This window comes from Sciurus vulgaris (genome assembly GCF_902686455.1).
Source record: "Sciurus vulgaris genome assembly, chromosome: 18".
Lineage (NCBI taxonomy): Eukaryota > Metazoa > Chordata > Mammalia > Rodentia > Sciuridae > Sciurus > Sciurus vulgaris.
This window is the reverse complement of record NC_136479.1, coordinates 18,431,456-18,455,078: the sequence shown is the minus strand read 5'-3', so window position 1 is coordinate 18,455,078 and position 23,623 is coordinate 18,431,456. Positions and strand designations below refer to the sequence as shown.

General features: G+C 45.2%; 1 protein-coding gene across 2 annotated transcripts in view; it reads right to left on the bottom strand.

The window, feature by feature from the left end:
- Window positions 1-23,623, bottom strand: part of SLC5A11 (solute carrier family 5 member 11) — a 54,615-nt gene that overhangs the window by 8,829 nt on the left and 22,163 nt on the right. For both annotated transcript variants that reach the window (XM_079121177.1, XM_079121178.1), the window contains exons 6-10: window positions 21,743-21,847; window positions 20,403-20,508; window positions 16,340-16,420; window positions 11,528-11,733; window positions 636-771 (exon numbers count right to left, since the gene is read on the bottom strand). In XM_079121177.1, the coding sequence (XP_078977303.1) occupies window positions 636-771; window positions 11,528-11,733; window positions 16,340-16,420; window positions 20,403-20,508; window positions 21,743-21,847 (634 nt within the window). The remainder of the gene's footprint in view (window positions 1-635; window positions 772-11,527; window positions 11,734-16,339; window positions 16,421-20,402; window positions 20,509-21,742; window positions 21,848-23,623) is intronic.

Below are 23,623 nucleotides of genomic sequence, written 5' to 3'. Positions count from 1 at the left end.
TGTAGGATAAAGCTCAGGGGAGGAAACTCTCCACCTTCCACTCCCCTTTGAGGGCAAGAGATAGAAGCTTCTTCTGTACAGGTTCTGACACCGTGGTGATGTCCAAGGCCATCACCTACTACAGTGTTGTTATCCCCTTGGCACAAACCTCTCCCATTACCACATTTAAAAACATAATAAAACTAAGTGGAGGACTCCAGAGGCCTTGATACCTTCTGATATTTGTTGAGAAAAGTACAAATATAAAGGGTTCCATTGGGCCAAAGTTACCCAACCACTGAGCTCAAACACCAAAAACACCAGAGGGATTTTCACATGAGACTTCAGGAAACTGACATCAGTAAACCAAAGATTTTAGCCAAATTGGTGATATAAAAAATAGAGTTGAGAAAGGACACCCCCCACCCCAGTGAGTTTCCACTGAGTTTGGCTTGGGGCATCTCTTGGACTTGTCCATTGAACTCACATTGAGGAATGATGTTAGTCAGCAGATGCCGGGATGGAGATGCCGCTGTCTACCCAGTAGCCCAGGACACTAGCCACATCCTCTTAAGGGCAACTGGTTATATGTTTAGGACACTTTGCAGGGTCCTAGACTCACAGACAGATGACCTCTTCCCCAGCTGTCTCCTCACCTGGAAAGAGGATGCGGCTCACCATGCCCGGGAACACCATTATAAAAAGTGGAAGCACTTTCAGGTATGCGGCCAGCAGGGACCCTCCTTTGGCATGGGACAGATTCTTGGCAGCCAGAGTCCGCTGAACAATCACCTGGAAGACAGTGAGGACAGGTAGAAGCTGAGGTGGTTTGCTCTGAAGGCAAACCAGGTGTGCATCCATCCTTGGTAGGTCTTGGCTTCCCTTTGAAGAAACACCTCTTGCCTATCGTCAACCTCTGGTCTAACCTGGCAAGTGGTGACTCCTCGGCCCTCTTCCTCTCCTTCCATCTAGCAACACCATGCTGGTTTGCAGTATGAACTCTGGAGATGGAGACAGCCTGGGTTCAAATCCTACCACCCCACTTCCTGGCTGCATGACCCTGAGCAGGCAAATTTACCTGTCTTTGCCTCAGTTTTCTCTCCTATCAAATGGGGGTAATACCAGGGCAGTTTTTTTTTTTTAACCAGGGCAGTTTTGACAACTGAATGAAGCAAAAAGGTTTAGAATGCTTAAGATAATGTCTAGCAGAGATCCAACATGGTGGACTAGAGGGAGGCTACGTTCCTTGCCGCTCCGTAACTCCAGTTTCAAGCAGAGGATATCTGTTTCTTGGTGAGGCAGTTTTTGCTGCTTATCGATCCCCTGCTGTTTACCCCATTTGTCTGCTGTGATCACCTGCAGTCTGCCAGCATATCAACGTCTTTTTTGAATGCAGATTGCTCACTGTCAGGCCATTTGCCTGCCTCTCGCCTGTCCATCACCTGCCTTACACCTATCCATCACCCAACACACGAGGTTCACCTCCCAATTGTCCGACAACAGTCAGCAAACTGATCGCCGACCACCAGTGGAGCACCACCTGCCTGCTGTTGCCTGGAAGTTCACTGTCACAGTACCTGCAGGTTTGATTACACGTGGCTGCCGCCATTTTGAGACAACAGCCAGGCCCCATAGGACCCCTGGCCGGACTGAATGAGCCCCGTCTCCAGGATCCCTCAGCCCGACTGATCACTCCCTGCCTCTGGGGCCCTCACTTCGACTGACTGCTCCCTGCCGCCAGGAACCCCAGAACAACGGACTGCGCCCTATCACTGGGACCCCAGACTGAATGATTGCACCCGGCCTCCAGGATCCCACAACCACACCAAAAACACCCGACCTCCAGGACCCCTGCCTGACCAACCACATCCCACCTCCAGGACCTCCTGCTGACCACGTCCACACCCTGAGCTGCAGCTCCCCATTTGCCAACACATTTCGAAGCCAGAGCAGCCATCTTGGATAATCCTGGAAGCCGTAGCTCCGATCTTTGGGTGGGGCAAATCCCATCCTGCGATGCCTGCTGGAGGCTTGAAGCTCATTGTCAGGTACCTCTCATGCATCAGGCCACTGAACTCTGGGAGGTTTCATTACTATATGACTGTTATACTGTAGATTTTCTTTTTTCTCCTTATTGAAAAAATTTAAGTTTTTATTTCTTTACTTTTCTTGCTCTCTTTTCCTTTTGTTTACCTGTTCCCTCGGAGTCTCTTTCTTCCTTTTTTGCATGCTAACATCCAATTTCTTTTGATTACACTCTCACCCTTTCTATTATCTAGAACTTCTGTATATTCTTTTCTTATCCCATTAACATCCCTCTGCATCCTCTTTGTCCTCCATTTGAATCTGCAGACCTTATTGCAAATCTGTTTGTTTTACTGAAGATAATATTTGAACTCGTTCCATTTATTATGACAATTTTGTTATTGTCCTCATAGGGGCTATTTGGTCTAGGATTGCATAGTGTCTGAATTGGGCACTGCTAATATTGATCTCCCCTTAAAGAAAGGGTTTTGGAAACCTATAGGGCCACTATAAGCCTATAGGGGGAAATCTGCAATACCCCAGATCTGCACTGCTAGAGGGGAAGATACATGAACAACATAAAAAAACAAGGGAAGAAAATGATCCAAACAAATCTAGATTCTATATTAATAGAATCCAATGACAGTATGTGAGAAGAAATGTCAGAAAAGGACTTCGGATTATACATGATTAAGATGATTCGTGAAACAAAGCATGAGATAAGAGAGCAAATGTAGGCAATGAATGATAATACCAATAAGCTGAAAGAGCACCTGCAGGAAGCAAAAGATCATTTCAACAAAGAAATAGAGATTCTCAAAAAAAAAAAAAAAAAAAAAAAAAAAAAAAAAAAGGAAATCCTCGAAATGAAGGAAACAATAAATCAAATAAAAAACTCAATGGAAAGCATCACCAAAAGACTAGACCACTTGGAAGACAGAACCTCAGACAATGAAGACAAAATATTTAATCTTGAAAATAAAGTTGCCAGAGCTGAAGAAATAGCTCCTTTTGGAGAGCGTTCGCCTAGCATGCGGAAGGACTGCAGTTCGAATCCCAGGCCGCTCAAATGAGAAGAAAATAAAGTTGCCCAAACAGTGAAGATGGTAAGAAATCATGAACAGAATCTCCAAGAACTATGGAACATAATGAAAAGACCAAACTTAAGAATTATTGGGATTGAGGAAGGCACAGAGTTACAAACCAAAGGAATGAACAACCTATTCAATGAAATAATATCAGAAAATTTCCCAAACCTGAAGAATGAAATGGAAAATCAAATACAAAAGGCTTACAGAACACCAAATGCACAAAATCACAACAGGTCCACACCAAGGCACATTATAATGAAAATGCCCTAACATTCAAAATAAAGATAGGATTTTGAAGGCTGTGAGAATAAAGCATCAGATTACATATAGAGGCAGACCAATACGGATAGCAGCCGACTTCTCAACCCAGACTCTAAAAGCTAGAAGGGCCTGGAACAACCTATTTCAAGCTCTGAAAGAACGTGATTGCCAACCAAGAATTCTATACCCAGCAAAACTAACCTTCAGATTTGAAGATGAAATAAAATCCTTCCATGATAAACAAAAGTTAAAAGAATTTACAAATAGAAAGCCTGTGCTACAGAATGTTCTCAACAAAATATTCCATGAGGAGGAAATGAAAAACAACAATGGAGGTCAGCAAAGGGAGGAGCTACCTTAGAGAAAAACCACTCAAAGGAGAAACCAAGCCAACTTAAAAACCAAAAATAAGCCAAATGACTGGGAATACAAATCATATCTCAATAATAACCCTGAACGTTAATGGACTAAACTGATCAATCAAAAGACACAGACTGGCAGAATGGATTAAAAAGAAAGACCCAACAATATGCTGCCTGCAAGAGACTCATCTCATAGAAAAAGACATCCACAGACTAAAGGTGAAAGGATGGGAAAAAACCTACCATGCACATGGACTCAGTAAAAAAGTGGGGGTTTCCATCCTTATATCAGATAAAGTGGACGTCAAGGCAAAGTTAGTCAGAAGGGATAAAGAAGGACATTTCATACTGCTTAAGGGAACCATAAATCAGGAAGCCATAACGATAGTAAATATTTATGCCCCAAACAATGGTGCATCCCTGTACATCAAACAAATCCTTCTCCATTTCAGGAATCACATAGACCACAACACAATAATTCTGGGTGACTTTAACACACCGCTGTCACCACTAGATAGATCTTCCAAACAAAAATCAACCAAAGAAACCATAGAACTCAATAATACAATCAATAACCTAGACTTAATAGACATATATAGAATATTCCATCCAACAATGAGCAGATTCAATTTCTTCTCAGCAGCACATGGAACCTTCTCGAAAATAGACCATATGTTATGCCACAAAGCAGTCCTTATGAAATACAAAAAAATAGAGATACTGCCTTGTGTTCTATCAGATCATAACGGACTGAGAATAGAAATCAATGACAAAATAAAAAACAGAAATTACTCCAACACCTGGAGACTAAATAATATGCTACTGAATGAAATATGGATAACAAAAAACATCAGGGAGGAGATAAAAAAATTCTTAGAGGTCAATGAGAATGATGATACAACATATCAAAATCTCTGGGACACTATGAAAGCGGTACTTTCATAGAGGAAAATTCATTGCATGGAGCACATTCCAGAAAAGAATGAAAAGTCAACAACTAAATGACCTAACATTACAGCTCAAAGCCCTGGAAAAAGAAGAACAGAATAACAGCAAAAGTACTAGAAGATAGGAAATAATTAAAATCAGAGCTGAAATCAATGAAATTGAAACAAAAGAAACAATTCAAAAAATTGACAAAACAAAAAGTTGATTCTTTGAGAAAGTAAACAAAATAGACAAACCCTTAGCCACACTAACAAAGAGAAGGAGAGAGAAAACTCAAATTACTAAAATTTGTGATGAAAAAGGAAATATCATGACAGACACCACTGAGATACATAACATAATGAGAAGCTACTTTGAAAATCTGTATTCCAAAAAAATAGAAACTACCAGAGACATTGACAAATTTCTAGAGACATATGCTCCTCCCAAACTGAACCAGGAGGACATACACAATTTAAACAGATCAATATCAAGCAATGAAACAGAAGAAGCCATTAAATATCTACCATCCAAGAAAAGCCCAGGACCAGACAGATTCTCAGCCGAGTTCTACAAGACCTTCAAAGAAGAACTCATTCCAATACTTCTCAAAGTATTCCAGGAAATAGAAAAGGAGGGTACCCTACTAAACTCGTTCTATGAAGCTAATATCACCCTCATACTCAAACCAGGAAAAGACACATCAAGGAAAGAAAATTTTAGACCAATATTCTTGATGAATATAGATGCAAAGATTCTTAACAAAATATTGGCAAACTGTATCCAAAAACATATTAAGAAAATCATGTACCATGATCAAGTGGGGTTCATCCCTGGAATGCAAGAATGGTTTCACATCTGTAAATCAATAAACGTAATCCATCATGTCAATAGACTTAAGGATAAGAATCATATGGTTATTTCAATTGACGCAGAAAAAGCATTCAACAAAATACAACACCCCTTCATGCTGAAAACACTAGAAAAAATAGGGATAGTAGGAACATACCTGAACATTGTAAAGGCTATTTATGCTAAGTGCATGGCCAACATCATTCTTAATGGAGAAAAACTGAAACCATTCCCTTTAAAAACGGAAACAAGACAGGGATGTCCTCTTTCACCACTTCTATTCAACATTGTCCTCGAAACTCTAGCCAGAGCAATTAGACAGACTAAAGAAATTAAAGGGATACAAATAGGAAAAGAGGAACTTAAGTGTCACTATTCGCTGATGACATGATTCTATATTTAGAGGATCCAAAAACCTCCTCCAGAAAACTTCTAGACCTCATCAATGAATTCAGCAAAATAGCAGGCTATAAAATCAAAATGCATAAATCTAAAGCACTTTTATACGCAAGTGACGAAACAGCTGAAAGGGAAATGAAGAAAACATCTCCATTTGCAATAGCCTCAAAAAAAAAAAAAAAAACTTGGGAATCAATCTAACCAAAGAGGTAAAAGATCTCTACAACAAAAACTACAAAACATTGAAGAAAGAAATTGAGGAAGACCTTAGAAGATGGAAAGATCTCCCATGTTCTTGGATAGGCAGAATTAATATTGTCAAAATGGCCATACTACCAAAAATGTTATACAGATTCAATGCAATTCCAATTAAAATCCCAATGATGTACCTTACAGAAATAGAGCAAGCAATCATGAAATTCATCTGGAAGAATAAGAAACCCAGAATAGCTAAAGCAATCCTTAGCAGGAAGATGAAACAGGGGGTATCGCAATACCAGAACTTCAACTATACTACAAAGCAATAGTAACAAAAATGGCATGATATTGACACCAAAATAGACAAGTAGATCAATGGTACAGAATAGAGGACATGGACACAAACCCAAATAAATACAATTTTCTCATACTAGACAAAGGTGCCAAAAATATGCAATGGAGAAAAGATAGCCTCTTCAACAAATGGTGCTGGGAAAACTGGAAATCCATATGCAACAGAATGAAACTAAACCCCTTTCTCTCACCCTGCACAAAAATCAACTCACAATGGATCAAGGACCTTGAAATCAGACCAGAGACCCTGCATCTTATAGAAGAAAAAGTAGGTCCAAATCTTCAATTTGTTGGCTTAGGATCAGACTTCCTTAACAAGACTCCCATAGCACAAGAAATAAAAGCAAGAATCAACAACTGGGATAGATTCAAACTAAATAGCTTTCTCTCAGCAAAGGAAACTATCAGCAATGTGAAGAGAAAGCCTACAGAGTGGGAGAATATCTTTGCCACTCATACTTCAGATAGAGCACTAATTTCCAGAATATATAAAGAACTCAAAAAACTCTACATGAAGAATACAAATAACCCAATCAACAAAAGGGCTAAGGATATGAATAGATGCTTCATAGAAGAAGATCTACAAGCAATCAACAAACATGAAAAAATGTTCACCATCTTTAGTAATAAGAGAAATGCAAATCAAAACTATACTAAGATTCCATCTCACCCCAATTAGAATGGTGATTATCAAGAATACAAGAAACAATAGGTGTTGGAGAGGATGTGGGGAAAAAGGTACACTCTTACATTGCTGGTGGGGCTGCAAATTAGTGCAGCCACTCTGGAAAGCAGTGTGGAGATTCCTTAGAAAACTTGGAATGGACCCACCATTTGACCCAGCTATCCCACTCCTCGGCCTATACCCAAAGGACTTAAAATCAGCATACTACAGAGATACAGCCACATCAATGTTCATAGCGGCTCAATTCACAATAGTCAGATTGTGGAACCAACCTAGATGCTCCTCAATTGATGAATGGATAAAGAAACTGTGATATATATATATATATATATATATATATATATATATATATATATATACACAATGGAATATTACTCAGCTATAAAGAATAATAAAATTATGGCATTTGCAGGCAAATGGATGAAATTGGAGAATATCATGCTAATTGAGATAAGCCAATCTCAAAAATCCAAAGGATGAATGATATCACTGATAAGCAGATGATGACACATAATGGGGGTGGGAGGGGGGCAAGAGTGGAGGAAGGAGGGACTGTATAGAGGGAAAAGAGGGGTGGGGGGGAAGGAAAAAATAACAATGAATCAAAAACATTACCCTATGTAAATGTATGATTATGCAAATGGTATGCTGTTACTCCATGTACAAACAGAAACAACATGTATCCCATTTGTTTACAATAAAAATAAATAAAAAAAAGATAATGTCTAGCACACAGTAATTGCCCTATAAATTAGTTGCTGCTATCCACCTCTAGACTCTCAGACATAAAAATTTCTAAAAATGTTCTTTTAAGTTTAAACTATTATTTTTTTCCTATGGATAACTAGAATCCTCACTAAATCAGCAAAGAGCATCCAGAAGTAGAATTTGTCCCAAACTTCACATGACACCCCTAAAAATTTTTCAGTGTGTTTGGATGAATACCCAGTCGTGGGATTATTGCTTCATTAAGGTGCCAAAGGAATCAGATAGGAAAGAGTTTCCTACAAAAGATCTGAGGGAGCTCGGGCCTCTCTTCCCTGAACTGGTGTCTCCAAATGTGGATTTAAGAGACAGCGGGATGATTTTAAGAGTAAGCGGTGCTGCTTGAGAAACCACAGGCCCGGGGAGGAGGCGTGGCCTTCCACAGGAAGCCCCAGGCCCAGGTAATGGAGCACTGGGAAGGAGCTGAACACGTGCGAAACGCTCAGGTCAGTGACTGGCGCATTGCAGAGCATCCATAAATATTCAAATACCATTCCGTGCCAGTTGGGACTTGGCTTTCCCGTCTCTGCTCAGGACAATCTGGAGTATCTGTCAGCGCATGATGGCTGCTGACCTGTCTTGCTCTTTAGTTCTGCAGTGAGTCCAGGTAAAGGGCTGGCAGTGAGCACGTTTCCTACCCCTGCCCCACCCAGGCCACTGAGCCAACGCATCCTTAGCCTCTGCGGAATCTGGCTCAGCAGAAACTCCTCCTGGTCAACCAGAGTCAAAGGTTAGAGGCGGGCTTGGGCTTCTGGGCCCTTTTGCCCTGATGAGCGTTTGAAAGATCAGATTCTCTTGGGCTAAGCCCTAAGTCTCTTCCATTGCAGAGGATGGAGGTGACCTTCAAGGATACCCATGGGAATAAGAGTTTGCAAAACTATTTGTACAGATTAATAAATGCAAGTTGGTGAGCCACGTTAAGAATAGTAACATGAATCATGGTAAAAATGGACATGTTGATAATGGTTTGTTTAATGTCCCTGTAACAAAAGACTATAAAGAAATGTCTCATGCATCTCTATTTTGTAATTATTGGGAACCCCATTTGACACATGAGGAAACAAGGCTCAGAGATGTGACATTGTGTCTCTACCTCCTGAAGTTGACCCGTGGATCCGTACTGTCTCTCAGGGACTCTCCTACCTGAGACTCGCTAAGGTGGAGAAAGAGTCTCTCTTAAAGGGGCAGCGTATGTACATGGCGCACACCACTGCCTCAAGCTTAGCTCTTTGTGCAGATAAGCCCTGGGTGGGACCTGGGCTTCATCCTCTGCACTGTCTCCTGCCTCAATTCAGTTGTCCAGCTCAAGATTGTTGCTTTAGTTAGATTCTCATCAGCCCCGACAGTGCAATAGAGCTTTCAGAAGGGCACACAGACCTCTGATCTTTAACGTAACAGGAAGACCCCTATTTGAACAGGGGATACGTTCACTGATTTAAATTGGTGCAGGGGAAGGGCCCCCCACACCCTTGTGGTCTGCCTCATCTCCCCCGACCCCACCAGTATCTGCTCCTCAGCTCCACTCAGGTCCATCCAGAGTTTCTCTGTGTCATGCAAGCAAATGCAAACTGCCTCTATTCTGCCCGCTTATCACACTGCACTGTCTTTTAATTTTCTTATTTTTTTCTTACTTGCATTGAGACCTTTGCTCTGGCTGTGCCCTCTGCCACAGACTCTTTCTCCAAAGTCATGGGAATATCTGCTCTCCCTCAAAGGAAGGCAGAGCAAAGACTCTTCAAAAACAGTAAAAACAGAACCATCACATGAGCCAGCCAGGTCACACAGGATATATATCCAAAGGGTGTGAAATCAGTATAATAAAGGGACACCTGAGCTCCCCTGTTTAGTGCAGCATGATTCACAATCACCATGCTATGGAATCAACCTAAGTATCCATCAAGAGATGAGGGGACAAAGAAAATGTGGTATATAAACACTGTGAAATAATAGGCATCAATTAAAAAGTATCCTGTCATTTATAGCAACATGGATGGACCTGGAGATTATGTTTGTGAGCCAGGCTCAGAAAGACAAATACTATGTGATTTCATTCATACGTGGAATCTGGCAAGACTGAGCTCACAGAGAGCAGAAAGCAGTTAACAGAGGTTGGAGAGGGTGAGGGGAGGTGTGGGAGGAGACTGGTTCATGGGTACCAAGCCTCAGTTGGAGAGTGAGGTGGTGCACACCTGTGATCCCAGCGGCTTGGGAGGCTTGTGGCTCAGTGATTAAGCTCCCCTGGGTTCAATCCCAGTACCAAAAAAGAAAAGAAAAGCCACAGCTAGAGAGAAGGAATAAACTCTGGTGTTCTGTTACACAGAAAGGTGATTGCAGAGAGCAATATTGGATCTTATTCATCAAAATAGTTGGAAGAGAGGGTTTGGAATTGCTCCCATTTCAACAAAATGATAAATATTTGAAATGATAGATCCAAAGTATAAAGGTACTTGAATATCACATGTACCCCAAAGATATGTGATTATCTATCAATTAAAAATAAACAGGGGCTGGGGATATAGCTCAGTTGGTAGAGTGCTTGCCTGCCATACACAAGGCCCTGGGTTCAATCCCTAGCACCCCAAAAGACTAATAAGAAAAAAATAAATAACAGTTGAGTGTGGTGTCCCATGCCTGTGATCTCAGCGGCTTGGGAGGCTGAGGCACGGGGATCACAAGTTCAAAGCCAGCCTCAGCAACTTAGGGAGGCCCTAAGCAACTCAGTGAGACCCTGTCTCTAATAATACAAAACAGGGCTGGGGATGTGACTCCATGGTTAAGTGCTCCTGAGTTCAATCCCCAATACTGTATAAATAAATTTAAATTTAAAAAGAATAAAATTCCCCCAGAAGTCTCAACCACACCCACTGTCTCACCTCCCTTTCTCTCTCTATTTTCTTTTTTCTTTCTTTTTTTTTTTTTTTCCTGTTTTTTTCTTTTTTTTTTCCTTTTTTTTGGGGGGGTACCAGCGATTGAACCCAAGGGCACTTAACCACTCAGCCCTATCCCCAGCCCCTTTGAGCTTTTATTTTGAGACAGTCTCCCTAGGTTGCTGCGTCTGGCTTCAAAGCTGTGATCCTCCCGTCGCAGCCTTCTGAGCTGCTGGGATTACGGGCCTGTGCCATCCCGCCCGGCTGTATTCCTTTTTAATGACGACTTTTAACATCTCACATGATTTGCTTATTTACTGCCTCTGTTGACTCTCAGTAGAAGACACACGCGTGTGCGGGCAGAGCGCTGTGTCTGATGTGCCTCGCCCCTGGTGTCTGAGTGGCCCATGGAGGTCCTGGAACACCCAGGATAGTTTGCTGGACAATGATGTCCAACATAAATCTTAACCTCCAGGTAAATGGATCAACTTCTTTGCCTATTGGTTCATTGTAGTCACTTAAACAGGATGGATTCAATTTCCCGCTTTGCAAAGATCAGCAGCTTTGGATTTGCCGTAAGTGCCAGGAGGAGCCAGAAGCATAATAACATGGAGAACCACAGAAAGGAAGGGTATCAAGGAGCTGGGAAGACACACGAGATAGCAGAGGCAAGGAGGGGGAGATGCCAGCTTCAGCTACCCTGCCAGCTACCCCAGGGAAAGAGGAGCCTTGGGGGAGTTCGCTTGGCCAGCTGCCCTGTACCTGATCCGTGCACCAGTACCAGAGAGATGGGATGGACATTCCAAACAGGATCCCGGGCCATGGGAGATCAGACGTCACTGGATCTCGGAAGATATGGAAGGCATCTTCTCGGGGCAGCCCGCAGCTGCTGTTCCCGCTCCGGTTGCTAGCCAGGGCCAAAAAGTACTTCTCCTTCAGACCCTCCATCCCACCAACCGCAGCAAAGCCTAGAGCACAGAGGAAACCTTGGTTTGCTGGGAAATCAGATGGGTTTGTATCAAGCAGCAAAGGGATGGATGGAGCTGGATGAGGTCCTCGCTGGAGCAGAGCTATGGGAAAATGTCAGCCCCTTAAGGTGTCTTAATCTCTTTTCTCCTTTTATGCATTTGTTCCTTACTGCAGATTGCTCCTCAGAATACTATATCTAAATGCACAATACCACAATACTATATCTAAATGCACCAAGGATTATTAAAAAGAAAACAAAACACTCAGAAGACAATCATCAAAATATAGAAATGATACAATGTTTACTCCATTGAGAAATAAGATGCAGCAGTTTGTCTAGCAATGATTGAGTTAAACGAAATGAGCAATGAAGCAGTGTTTGGATGTATCGGAAGTCACTGTCATGGAGTACAAAAGCATTTGGGATATCTTTCAGTATCAAAGTCACCGGTGTTGCTACTACTGTGGCCCGTGGCCTACACTTATCTTTGGAAATGGTAAATTTCAATTATAGGTTTAGGAAAATCAAGATTTTTTTGACCCCAAGGTCACAGGTACCCTGAATTTGGTCCATGGGTCCCAGGTTAAGAAACCCCGCCTTCAGGAAGCCTTCTTTTGCCTTTGAGCTTCTCGGCTGCTCTCAATTCATGGTATCAAGGAGTGGGCCACGTCATGGAACCTTGAGCAAGTCCCGTCCACTCTCTGAGGTTCAATTTCCTTTTCTGTGAGTGGGGACAGTGAAACAACCATCTCTGGCCTGGGGCAAGGACTGCATGAGATAATGCACACAAAACGTTTATCACACAAAACTGAGCTATTCCAGAAAACGGACTGCTGTAGTTCACAGCTAATTTCATTTGTTGAAAGGATTCAAGATTGCTCTCACTAGATTACATTCTGCATTCTGGAAGGCCTCCCTGCCTCCTGCCCCAGTGCTGGGGACTGAATCCAGGGGCAGTCTGTCACTGAGCTACATGCCCAGGCCTTCTTATTTTTTATGTTGAGACACAGTCCAAGTTGCTGAGGCTGGCCACAAACTTGCCATCCTCCTGCCTCAGCCTCGCAAGTCACTGGGATTAGTGCGCACCATCATGAGTGGCACGACACACACCTGCAATCCCAATAGCTCTGGAGTCTGAGGAAGAAGGATCACAAATTCAAGGCCAGCCTCAGCAACTTAGCGAGGCCCTAAGCAACTTAGCAAGACCCTGTCTCTAAATAAAACATAAAAAGGGTTGGGGATGTGGCTCAGTGGTTAAGCACCCCTGGTTTAATCCCTGGTACCCCCCCCAAAAAATGTTTTTACAGCATAGTGTTTGACTTCCTCTATTAAATATGAAATATAAGGTTCTTGTTTTATTTGAATAATTCATAATTGCAGGTTTTTTTTTTTTTCTTCTTCTTAAAACTGGGGTCTCACTGTGCTGCTCAGGTTGGTATTTGTGAACTCAAGTAATCCTCCCTCCTCAGTCCCCCAAGTATTTGGGACCACAGGTGCCTACCAAGCACTACTTGGAAGATGGCTTTAACATTCTAAGTGATTAGATTGAAAATAAACTCAAACTCATAATGAGTTTAATTTCTTGGTTTGTTTCACATGGGTAAGGTAATTGAATATTGTTAGTGTGGGTATTTTTGCAAAATTTTAGTACTTTTCCATGATTGACTTTTGTAAAATCTTTCTGTGGATGCTGGAAAGAAAGGAACATTCACTATTATGATAATGTTTATTCATTTACATAAAATTCATAACTTCTAAATATTTTTGTTTCGCTCTCTTGTTCTGTCATGTGTTAAAGTATTTTCATACTACTTAGCTTTCTGTGAACTTCTAACAACTTTTGCTTTTGTGTTTCTTGCTGCAATGTTATTTAACACACAAAGATTATATCTCTATTGTTAATTTTCTACTTTTCAATATAGAAGGTATTTCCCTCTGTTGGATCCTTTTTGCCTCATGTTATGCTATTTTTACACAGACCACTTGCAAATGATATCAACTCAATTGAACCCAAACTAGAAATCTTGAGTTTTGTTGAGGAAATAAACAATACATAGCTGAGTAAAAGAATAATAGCACACAGCTGTAAACCTACCATGTCAATGATCACTGCATTCAATAGAATTTTGTCTAATTTTCTTGTATTGTAATAGGTAATGCTTTTCTTTCTATTTTATTTTTTTCCTTTTGGTTGTGACTCTTTTTTATTTCCTTTTAAGAAAAAAAATTCCTTAAACATATATTTATATATATATTTAAACATATATTTATATATATATTTATAAGTATAAATATATATAAATATATACACACACACACACACACACACACACACACACACACACAACTTTAAGAAAGAAAAATTTATTTGGCCTCATGGTTCCAGGAACTTCAGTCTGTGGTTGGCCAGATCTATTGCTCTGGGCCTGGGGTGAGGCAGAAGCAACATGGGAGAAGGTGTGGTGGAACCAAGCTGCTCAGCTCCTAGCAGCTGGGGAACAGAGAGAAAGAAAGAGAGCTCTCTTTATAGTCCTCAAGGGCATGTGTGCCCCAAGGACCCACTCCTGACAACGAGGTCCAAGGCCTATGGTTTCCACTGCCTCCCAACAGTCCCTGCAGGTAAGACACCACTAAGGGATTAGCCCATTGGGGAGATAAGCACCCCATGATCCAATCGCTTTCCCAAAGCCCCACAGCTGAACAACACTGTGCTGGGGACCAGGCAGGACCCTGTAGCCAATGCTATCATCTTTCCTAACCATACTACAGTTATGAAAATGAAGAAATTAATATTTCCTATTATCCGAATGTTTGAGTCCTCCCCTAAATCCATATGTTGGAATCCTAATCCCCAGATGATGGGGACTTCGGGATGTGATTAGGTCATGAGGGCAGATCCCTCATGAAAGGGATGAATGCCTTAGAAAAGGGACCTCAGAGCACTAGCTAGCCCCTTCCCCACGTGAGGACCCAGCCGGAAGGCACGTTCTCATGCTACGGAATCTGCTGGCAGCTTGATTTTGGATTTCCCAGCTTCAGATTTGTGAGCAATGTTTGTTGTTACAGAGCCCGAGTGGACGATGACAGCTTTGGAACAATACTATTAACTACACCACGGACTCTTCAGATCTCTCCACCAATGTCCTTTTTCTCTTCTGGGATACAAGCCAGGATCCAAGCCAGGATCCCACTTTTCATTTGTCTCCTATTTTCCTCCACTCTGGGATAGTTCTGCTGTCTCTCCTTTACTTTCTAGGCTCTTGACCCTTTTGAATAATGGTTAGATATCTTATGAATTGTCCCTCAATTTGGGTGTATCTGCTGCTTAGTCCTGATGAAGTTAAGATGCATATATTTTCAGCAAGAATGGTACAAACTTAGTCAGGTGCAGTGGTGTGTACATTTTGTCCCAGCTACTTGGGAGGCTGAGGCAGGAGGATCGTAAGTTCGAGGCCAGTCTCAACAACTTAGTGAGATCCTGTCTCAAAACAAAAATTGGAAAGAGCTGGGGATGTGGCTGAATGCCAGAGTGCCCTAGATTCAATCCCCAGGAACAACAACAACACGAATGGCACAAGTCAACATGCTCTGCTCGGGATCAGGAGGTACGTGGCATCAATATGTCTTATTACTGCTGGTCTTAACTTTGAGCACTTAGTTATGGTGGTGTACACCAGTTTTCTCCTCTGTATACTGACTATTTTTCCTTTGTAACTAAGAACTATTTCAGGTGCAATACTTTTCTTCTTCTTCTTTTTTTTTTTTTTTTTTTTGTCATTCTTTCTCGCTAAGTTGCTGAGGCTGGCTTTGAACTCACGATCCTCCTGCCTCAGCCTCCCAAGCTGCTGGGATTATAGGCTGCGCCACTGTGCCCAGCTCAGGTGCTGTGCTCTGACATTCTGTGAATGTCTATGTCCTCACAGGCTTCCACCTGCTAACTGGAGCACCCAGCGTTGGAGCACACTGGCAACAATTATTACTCTGGTGCTCCAATGACGAATTTCTAGTTCCTTCATCCTGTCTATGTTGACTTATCGGAATTCTTCTATAGGAAAGAGTTGCTCCTTTACCTCCTTTCATATATTTATCCAATCATTTATCTATATCCACATAAGAAGAGATATTAATTTTTACTTTAAAGAAAAACATGGAAGCCAGGCTGCTGGCTCATGCCTGTAATCCCAGCGGCTCAGGAGGCTGAGGCAGGAGGATCTCAAGTTCAAAGCCAGCCTCAGCCAAAGCAAGGCCCTAAGCAACTCAGTGAGACCCTGTCTCTAAATAAAATACAAAATAGTGCTGGGGATGTGGCTCAGTGGTAGAGTGCTTGCACTGGGTTCAATATTCAGCACCACATATCAATAAATAAAAGACCCATCAACAACTCAAAAAAAGTGAAAAATTAAAACAAAATAAAGGTATTATGTCCATCTACAACTGAAAATATTTTTTATAAAACACCCAGAAATTTCCATGAGAACACAATTCTCTTTCAGCCAAAATAACCATGTCTCAAGCAAAGCCCCCGTGACGGAACCTCATGCAGTGTATTTTTGACAACCGAGTGATACCGTCTTCCACCCGAGCAACTGTGAGACCCCACTTACTGTAGCCCATCAAGGTGAATGCTCCCAGGAGCATGATTCCTGTCTGCAGAGCGTCCGTGTAGATCACAGCCGCCAGGCCACCTGGGGACGGACACTGAGGTGAGCACCAGGGACACTGGTGGGGAGGGGTCACAGATGCACAAGAACCCACCGGAGACTTCCTAAGGCCGACTGATTGCAAGATGGGAACAGTAACCTCCCCTGCATGCGTGGACATTCTGCAACATGGGTCGCTGTTCCTCTTATGGTGAGGAGAAGGTGGCCCTGTGACCTGCTCTAATCCTGTAGAAGTGACGTGGTGCGGTTCCAAGCCTGGCCCTGCAGGAGCCCTGCAGCCTTGGTTCTTAATCTCCTGCTGCCCTGAGAGCAGAATGCTCCAAGCAGCCCAGTCTCACCTAATTGGGGATGGCAGTGGCCTGGGGGCACCACCTGGCCAGCTGCCATGCTGCCCACCTGCCATGGGAGGGAGGCCATCTTGGTCCCACCACACTTTCCCATCCAACTCCCACTCACTGAAGGCAGGTGAGGCCAGCGGGGCAACCACCCAGGAAGCCATGAAAGTGGAGGAATCAGAAGCCAAGTTTGTGGAAGCCCCTACACCAGTGAGTGGTGCATCAGCACAGCAATGTATCACCACAAGAACTGTCACACCCATGAGGACTGTCTCACCATGAGGACTGTCTCACCACGAGAACTGTCGCCCCCATGAGGACTGTCTCACCATGAGGACTGTCACACACGAGGACTGTCTCACCATGAGGACTGTCTCACCACGAGATCTGTCACACCCATGAGGACTGTCTCACCATGAGGACTGTCACACACATGAGGACTGTCTCACCATGAGGACTGTCTCGCTGAGGACTGTCTCACCATGAGGACTGTCTCACCATAGGGCTGTCTCACCATGAGGGCTGTCTCACTGAGGACTGTCTCACCATGAGGACTGTCTCACCATGAGGACTGTCTCACCTATGAGGACTGTCTCACCATGAGGGCTGTCTCACCATAGGGCTGTCTCACCATGAGGGCTGTCTCACCATGAGGACTGTCTCACCTATGAGGGCTGTCTCACCATGAGGGCTGTCTCACCATGAGGACTGTCTCACCATGAGGGCTGTCTCACCATGAGGACTGTCTCACCTATGAGGACTGTCTCACCATGAGGGCTGCCTCACCATGAGGGCTGTCTCACCTATGAGGGCTCTCACCATGAGGACTGTCTCACCATGAGGGCTGTCTCACTGAGGACTGTCTCACCATGAGGACTGTCTCACCATGAGGACTGTCTCACTTTTGAGGGCTGTCTCACCATGAGGACTGTCTCACTTTTGAGGGCTGTCTCACCATGAGGGCTGTCTCACTGAGGATGTCTCACCATGAGGGCTGTCTCACCATGAGGGCTGTCTCACCATGAGGACTGTCTCACTTTTGAGGACTGTCTCACCATGAGGGCTGTCTTACTGAGGATGTCTCACCATGAGGGCTGTCTCACCATGAGGACTGTCTCACTTTTGAGGACTGTCTCACCATAGGGCTGTCTCACCATGAGGGCTGTCTCACTGAGGACTGTCTCACCATGAGGACTGTCTCACCATAGGGCTGTCTCACCATGAGGACTGTCTCACCATGAGGACTGTCTCACCATGAGGACTGTCTCACCATGAGGACTGTCTCACCATAGGGCTGTCTCACCATGAGGGCTGTCTCACTGAGGACTGTCTCACCATGAGGACTGTCTCACCATGAGGACTGTCTCACCATGAGGACTGTCTCACCATAGGGCTGTCTCACCATGAGGGCTGTCTCACTGAGGACTGTCTCACCATGAGGACTGTCTCACCATAGGGCTGTCTCACCATGAGGGCTGTCTCACTGAGGACTGTCTCACCATGAGGGCTGTCTCACTCAAGGTTGTCTCACCATGAGGACTGTCTCACTTTTGAGGACTGTCTCACCATAGGGCTGTCTCACCATGAGGACTGTCTCACCATGAGGGCTGTCTCACTGAGGACTGTCTCACCATGAGGACTGTCTCACCATAGGGCTGTCTCACCATGAGGACTGTCTCACCATAGGGCTGTCTCACCATGAGGGCTGTCTCACTGAGGACTGTCTCACCATGAGGACTGTCTCACCATAGGGCTGTCTCACCATGAGGGCTGTCTCACTGAGGGCTGTCTCACCATGAGGACTGTCTCACCATGAGGACTGTCTCACCATGAGGACTGTCTCACCATGAGGACTGTCTCACCATGAGGGCTGTCTCACCATGAGGACTCTCTCACCATGAGGACTCCTCACTGAGGACTGTCTCACTCCACTGTCCTCAATTTCTGAACAAGTTTATTTCTAAGACTGGAAAAGGGATGTGAGGACCAGGCATTCAGAGACCCCTAGACTTTCTGAACAGGACCATGGTGTTCTGCCCACGAGGATTCTGAGTGGGTTTTACCACCTAGAATAATCTTTGCCATGACATCATGTTTGCAAAGCCAACAGCCCCTGAACAGAGCCATCTTCCCAGGCCCTCTCTGTTCCTGCCTCCTGCCTCCTTTCCTAAGGGGAAGGGACACTATCTGATGTGAGCATGTGTTTACCAAAGGGCACAGTCACTGTGTAATTAAAAACAAACAGATCCAGCGCGGGGGCATGGCTTTTTCCCTGATCCCGCCTTCCTTATCAGCAGGGACAGCCTACTCACAAAGGGGACAAGCCCTGGCTTAGGTGCTCGCTCCAATTCTCTGCTACCCTGTACTGAAATCACCTGAAGTTTTTGAGAAACTAAAGTTTAGCATCACTTACACCCACCTTCATGTCTATGCTAATGTTTATTGAGCATTTATCTGAGATTTTTTTTTTTAACCCAGGGATGCTTAACCACTGAGCCACATCCCCAGCCCTTTTTATTTTTTATTTTGAGACAGGGTCCCACTAAGTTGCTTAGGGCCTCACTAAGTTGCTGAGGCTGGTTGTTGAACTTGTGATCCTCCTGCCTCAGCCTCCTGACCTGTTGGGATTATTGGCGTGGGCCACCGCACCCAGCAAGCATTTGTGATTTTGTGCTTACAATGCAAGTTCCAGGCTGGGGATGTAGCTCAGTTGGTAGAGTGCTTGCCTTGTAAGTACAAGGCCCTGGGTTCAATCCCCAGCACCTCAAAAAATAAATAAATAAAAAATTTTAAAAATGCAAGTTCCTCTGGGGTAGAGAATTTTGTCTTTCTTGTTTATGTCTATGGTCCAATTACTAGTATAGTATGTAGCACATAATAGGTGTAAATATGTGTATGTATATATACATATATATGTGTGTGTGTATACATATATATGTATATATTCTTTCTCATAGAGATGAGAAATTGTGTGTATGTGTGTGTGTGTGTGACTGTACCTTTGTGGAGTGAATTATATTGTACCAAGAGGAAGCAGAGAAGGGTGAATTTGGAGCAGATGAGAAGGTGAACATTCAAAAACAGTTGGGGTGGCCAGGCGCAGAGGTGCACCCCTATAATTCCAGCGCCTCGGGAGGCTGAGGCAGGAAGGTCATGAGTTCAAAGCCAATCTCAGCAACAGCGAGGTGCTAAGCAACTCAGTGAGACCCTGTCTCTAAATAAAATACAAAATAGGACTGAGGATGTGGTTCAGTGTTTGAGTACTTCAATCCCTGGTATCCCCTGCACAAAAAAACAAAACCAGTCAAGGCCCTACTATGTGCAAGGCAACTTTTCTAGGACACAAGTCTGAGGGAGAAAGACAAAGCTGCCCACCCTCAGGCCCCAGAATTGCAAGAGTTAATTGTCCAGCTTCATATTCTGCATGTGAATACACATACTCAGCACTTAGTAGGTCCTCTACAAGTTTGGGGGTCCAGGAATAGGGAAAAACCAGTATGTGGGGGTGTATTTAGAAATCCTTTTTCTTAGTGGGCAATCCTCTTTCTTTAGGTCATGTCCCAGATGAACCCTAAGCCTGGGGCGATGGAGTGGGGTTCAGGCCCAGGTCTGAGCGCACTCAGGCATCAGAAGCCCCGCCCACCTCCCCATGCCGGCCCTGGTTGTCGTACCTGCGACGGTGTACAGAGCTGTGATGGCCAAGAGCCCGACCACCGACAGGTAGAGATCCAGGTGCAGAGACTGCTGGATAAAGATGGCACCCGCGTACATGTCCACCTGCGGAGACGGGAGTGTGACAGATGAGCGGATGGACGCGGGGATGGACGGGTGGACCTCGGCGGCACGGTCTCTCCAGGGTCAGGCCCCCGCCCAGAGTCTGACGAACACAAAAGAACCCCACATTGGCCTCTTCCTCAATCTCATCCCAAGTCAGGAGGTGCCAACTGGAGCCGGTGGGCACGTGGAGACCCTGGCCCAGGCCAACGGGATGGGTTCCTGCTTCTGCTCTTGGTCTTCTCCCACTCCACCCTCCACCCTCAGCCTCCGTGATTCTGTCATGGTCACGTCCGTTCTTCTCGCCATTAAAACTTCTGAGCAGGGGCTGGGGTGGTGGCTCAGTGCACAGTGCTTGCCTGGCACGCGTGAGGTGCTGGATTCGCCCCTCAGACCCCATAAAAATTAATGAATAAAATAAAGAGATGGTGTCCATCTACACTTAAAAAAAAAAAACAAAAAAAAAAAAAAAAACTTTTGAGCAGCCCCCTGTGGTCCTCTCGAATAAGGGCTAAATAAGTCAGAGTCACGTGCCAGGCCCTGTGACACGCCGGCCCCTTGGCTTCAGATTCAGGCTCTCAGATATTCGGTTCTTACCCATGTCGTGCGCGCCCAGGCCCCCCAGCTTTTGCTGGTGTTGGTCCCCAATCTGAAGTGCCCATCCCCCTTTCCCTAGCGGGTTAACTCCTTCTGAGATGTGACTTCCCTGTGAGGCATCTGTCTGTTCTCAGGGGCTTGCAAGGGAACATTCCAGAAGGGGTTCTGAGTCTGTCCTTTGCGCCAGGAGCTGGCAGAGTGGGTAGTAGTTGTTTGGATCAGATGGCGCTCCTTCGCCTCTGCTTGCTGCCCTCTCACCGGGCGCATTCCTGCCCAGCCCCAGCTGCGGCCTGAGCCAGGCCTGCTGAGCGAGCCCGAGATTGCCAGTGTCTGTTTTGCCACTTGCCAGGAGCTCTGCCCTTCCAAAGGTCAGAGGGAGGCAGGTCCAACTTGCCCTCAGTACAGCTGAGGAAGAGCTAATCATTGCCTGACCCAGAGGAAGGTCAGAGGCCCCCCTAGGGCTGGTGGGGCGCTTGGCATTCCACACAATGACTCTGACCTCTCTGCCTCCCCTCTGCCTGCCTGGCCTCCCAGCCTCCTCGGGCCTCCCCGAAACCGCCTGAGAGGAGGGGAAAGCAGATGGGGAGGAGGCAGCCCAGAGAGCGGCGGGCAGCCTGGCCAGACTGTGTCCCCAGCTTACCGATATCTTGGTGAAGATGTACATGAATAGGTAGATCACAGCCAGGGTGACGGAGATCCTGCTGCCACCAAAGCGCTTCCTGAGGTATTCTGGCATGGTGGTGACCTGGTGGGGGCGAGGGCCCAGCGTCCAGCTCCAGCTGACTCTGGCTTGTGGCTCCCCCGGTGGCCGGGCCTCTTCATGCCCACCCTTACCCAAAGTTAGACTCACAGAGGGTCTTCCTGGGATTCTCCCTGGGTCCCAGGAGTGGAGGAGCTGGGGCTCTGTGCAGGGGTGTGGGCCCACTATCACAGCCCAGGGTAAGACATGTGTCTGCCCCTCGAGGCTGCTGCAGCTATTCTGTCTGGGCCATGCTGGGGACTGAACCCAGAGGCCCTCTACCTCCAGCCCTCCTTTAGTTTTTAGCTTGAGACAGGCTCTTGCTCATTGGCCCAGGCTGGCCCCGGAACGTGTGATCCTGTCTCCCATGCAGCTGGGATTGCAGGCGTGTGCCACTGTGCCTGGCACTAGTATTTTTTATTTATTTATTTATTTAATAGGCTTTTTAAAACACACACACACACTCATGCTTTCTTATTACGTAAACTTGTCTTTAAAAGAAACTTTAAATCACTACTGTAATAGAAAATCAGTGAAGAGCCTGGGCATACACCTGTCATCCCAGTGGCTGGGGAGGCTGAGGCAGGAGGATGGTGAGTTCACAGCCAGCCTCAGCAACTTAGTGAGGCCCTAAGCAACTCGGTGAGACCCTGTCTCTAAACAAATTAAAAGGAAAAAAAAAAAGGCTGGGGATGTTGCTCAGTGATTATTAAGCCCCCGCTGGCTTCAACCCCCAGTACCAAAACACAAAAACCAAAATAACAAAACAACAACAACAACAATTAAAAAAAACCCATCCTAAATTTAAGGAAACCCTCAAAAATAAATACAGGAATGACAGGACCATTTAGCTTCTATTCTCTTCCGGCAACTTGTTGTTGTACATTAAAGACGTCCTTGTTTTTGGGGGGTGGGTACTGGGGATTTAACCCAAGGGTGTTTTTCATTTTGAAACGTCTCACTGAGTTGTTTGCTGAGGCTGGCCCTGAACTTGCCACTCTCCTGACCTTGAACTTGCCATCTTCCTGAGTCGGGATCACTCACCCCACCTATTTGCCCCACCTATTCATTCTTTCTTGACGGAGCGGGAGGGGGAGAGAACTGCTGAGGGACAAGGCACACTGCCTGAGATGTGAGACTTTGTCCCCGAGTTCCCCTGATAAGATCACCTCACAGTGTGCTCACATTCCAAACTGTCACACACCACACTGTGCCCCTCACACACGTGCCACTATTCTGTGTCAATTAAAAATGAAACATTTTGAAAAGAATTTAAAAACCCGAAAGACTATGGCGTCCACTTGAGATTCAGAGTAGTGGGCCGGGGCCAACACCCAGCACCACCTCCAGAATCCCCGCACTCCAAATTCTGGGGGAATTGCTGGACTATAGCCCTTTCGCCAGGTCTAGAAAACAGTCTGAGGAAAGAGAAGAGGCGGCTGGAGAGTGGAGGCGGGGCCAGGCTGCAGGTCCTAAAACAGCTGAAAAGACAGTCGGCCAGCAGGCAAGGGGGGGGGAGGGGGAGAGGGAGGGGGAGAGGGAGGGGGAGAGGGAGGGGAAAGGGAGAGGAGAGAAGAGAAAGAAGACAGGAGGAGAGAGAGAGAAGAGGAGAGAGAGGAGAGAAAGAGGAGAGGAGAGGGGGAGAGAGAGGGGGAGAGGGAGGGGGAAGGGGAGAGGGGGAGGGGGAGTGGGGAGGAAGGGAAGAGGGAAAGGAGAGGAGAGAGAGAGAGAAGAGGAGGAGAGGAACAGAAAGGAGAAAGGAGAGAAGAGAAAAAGAGGAGA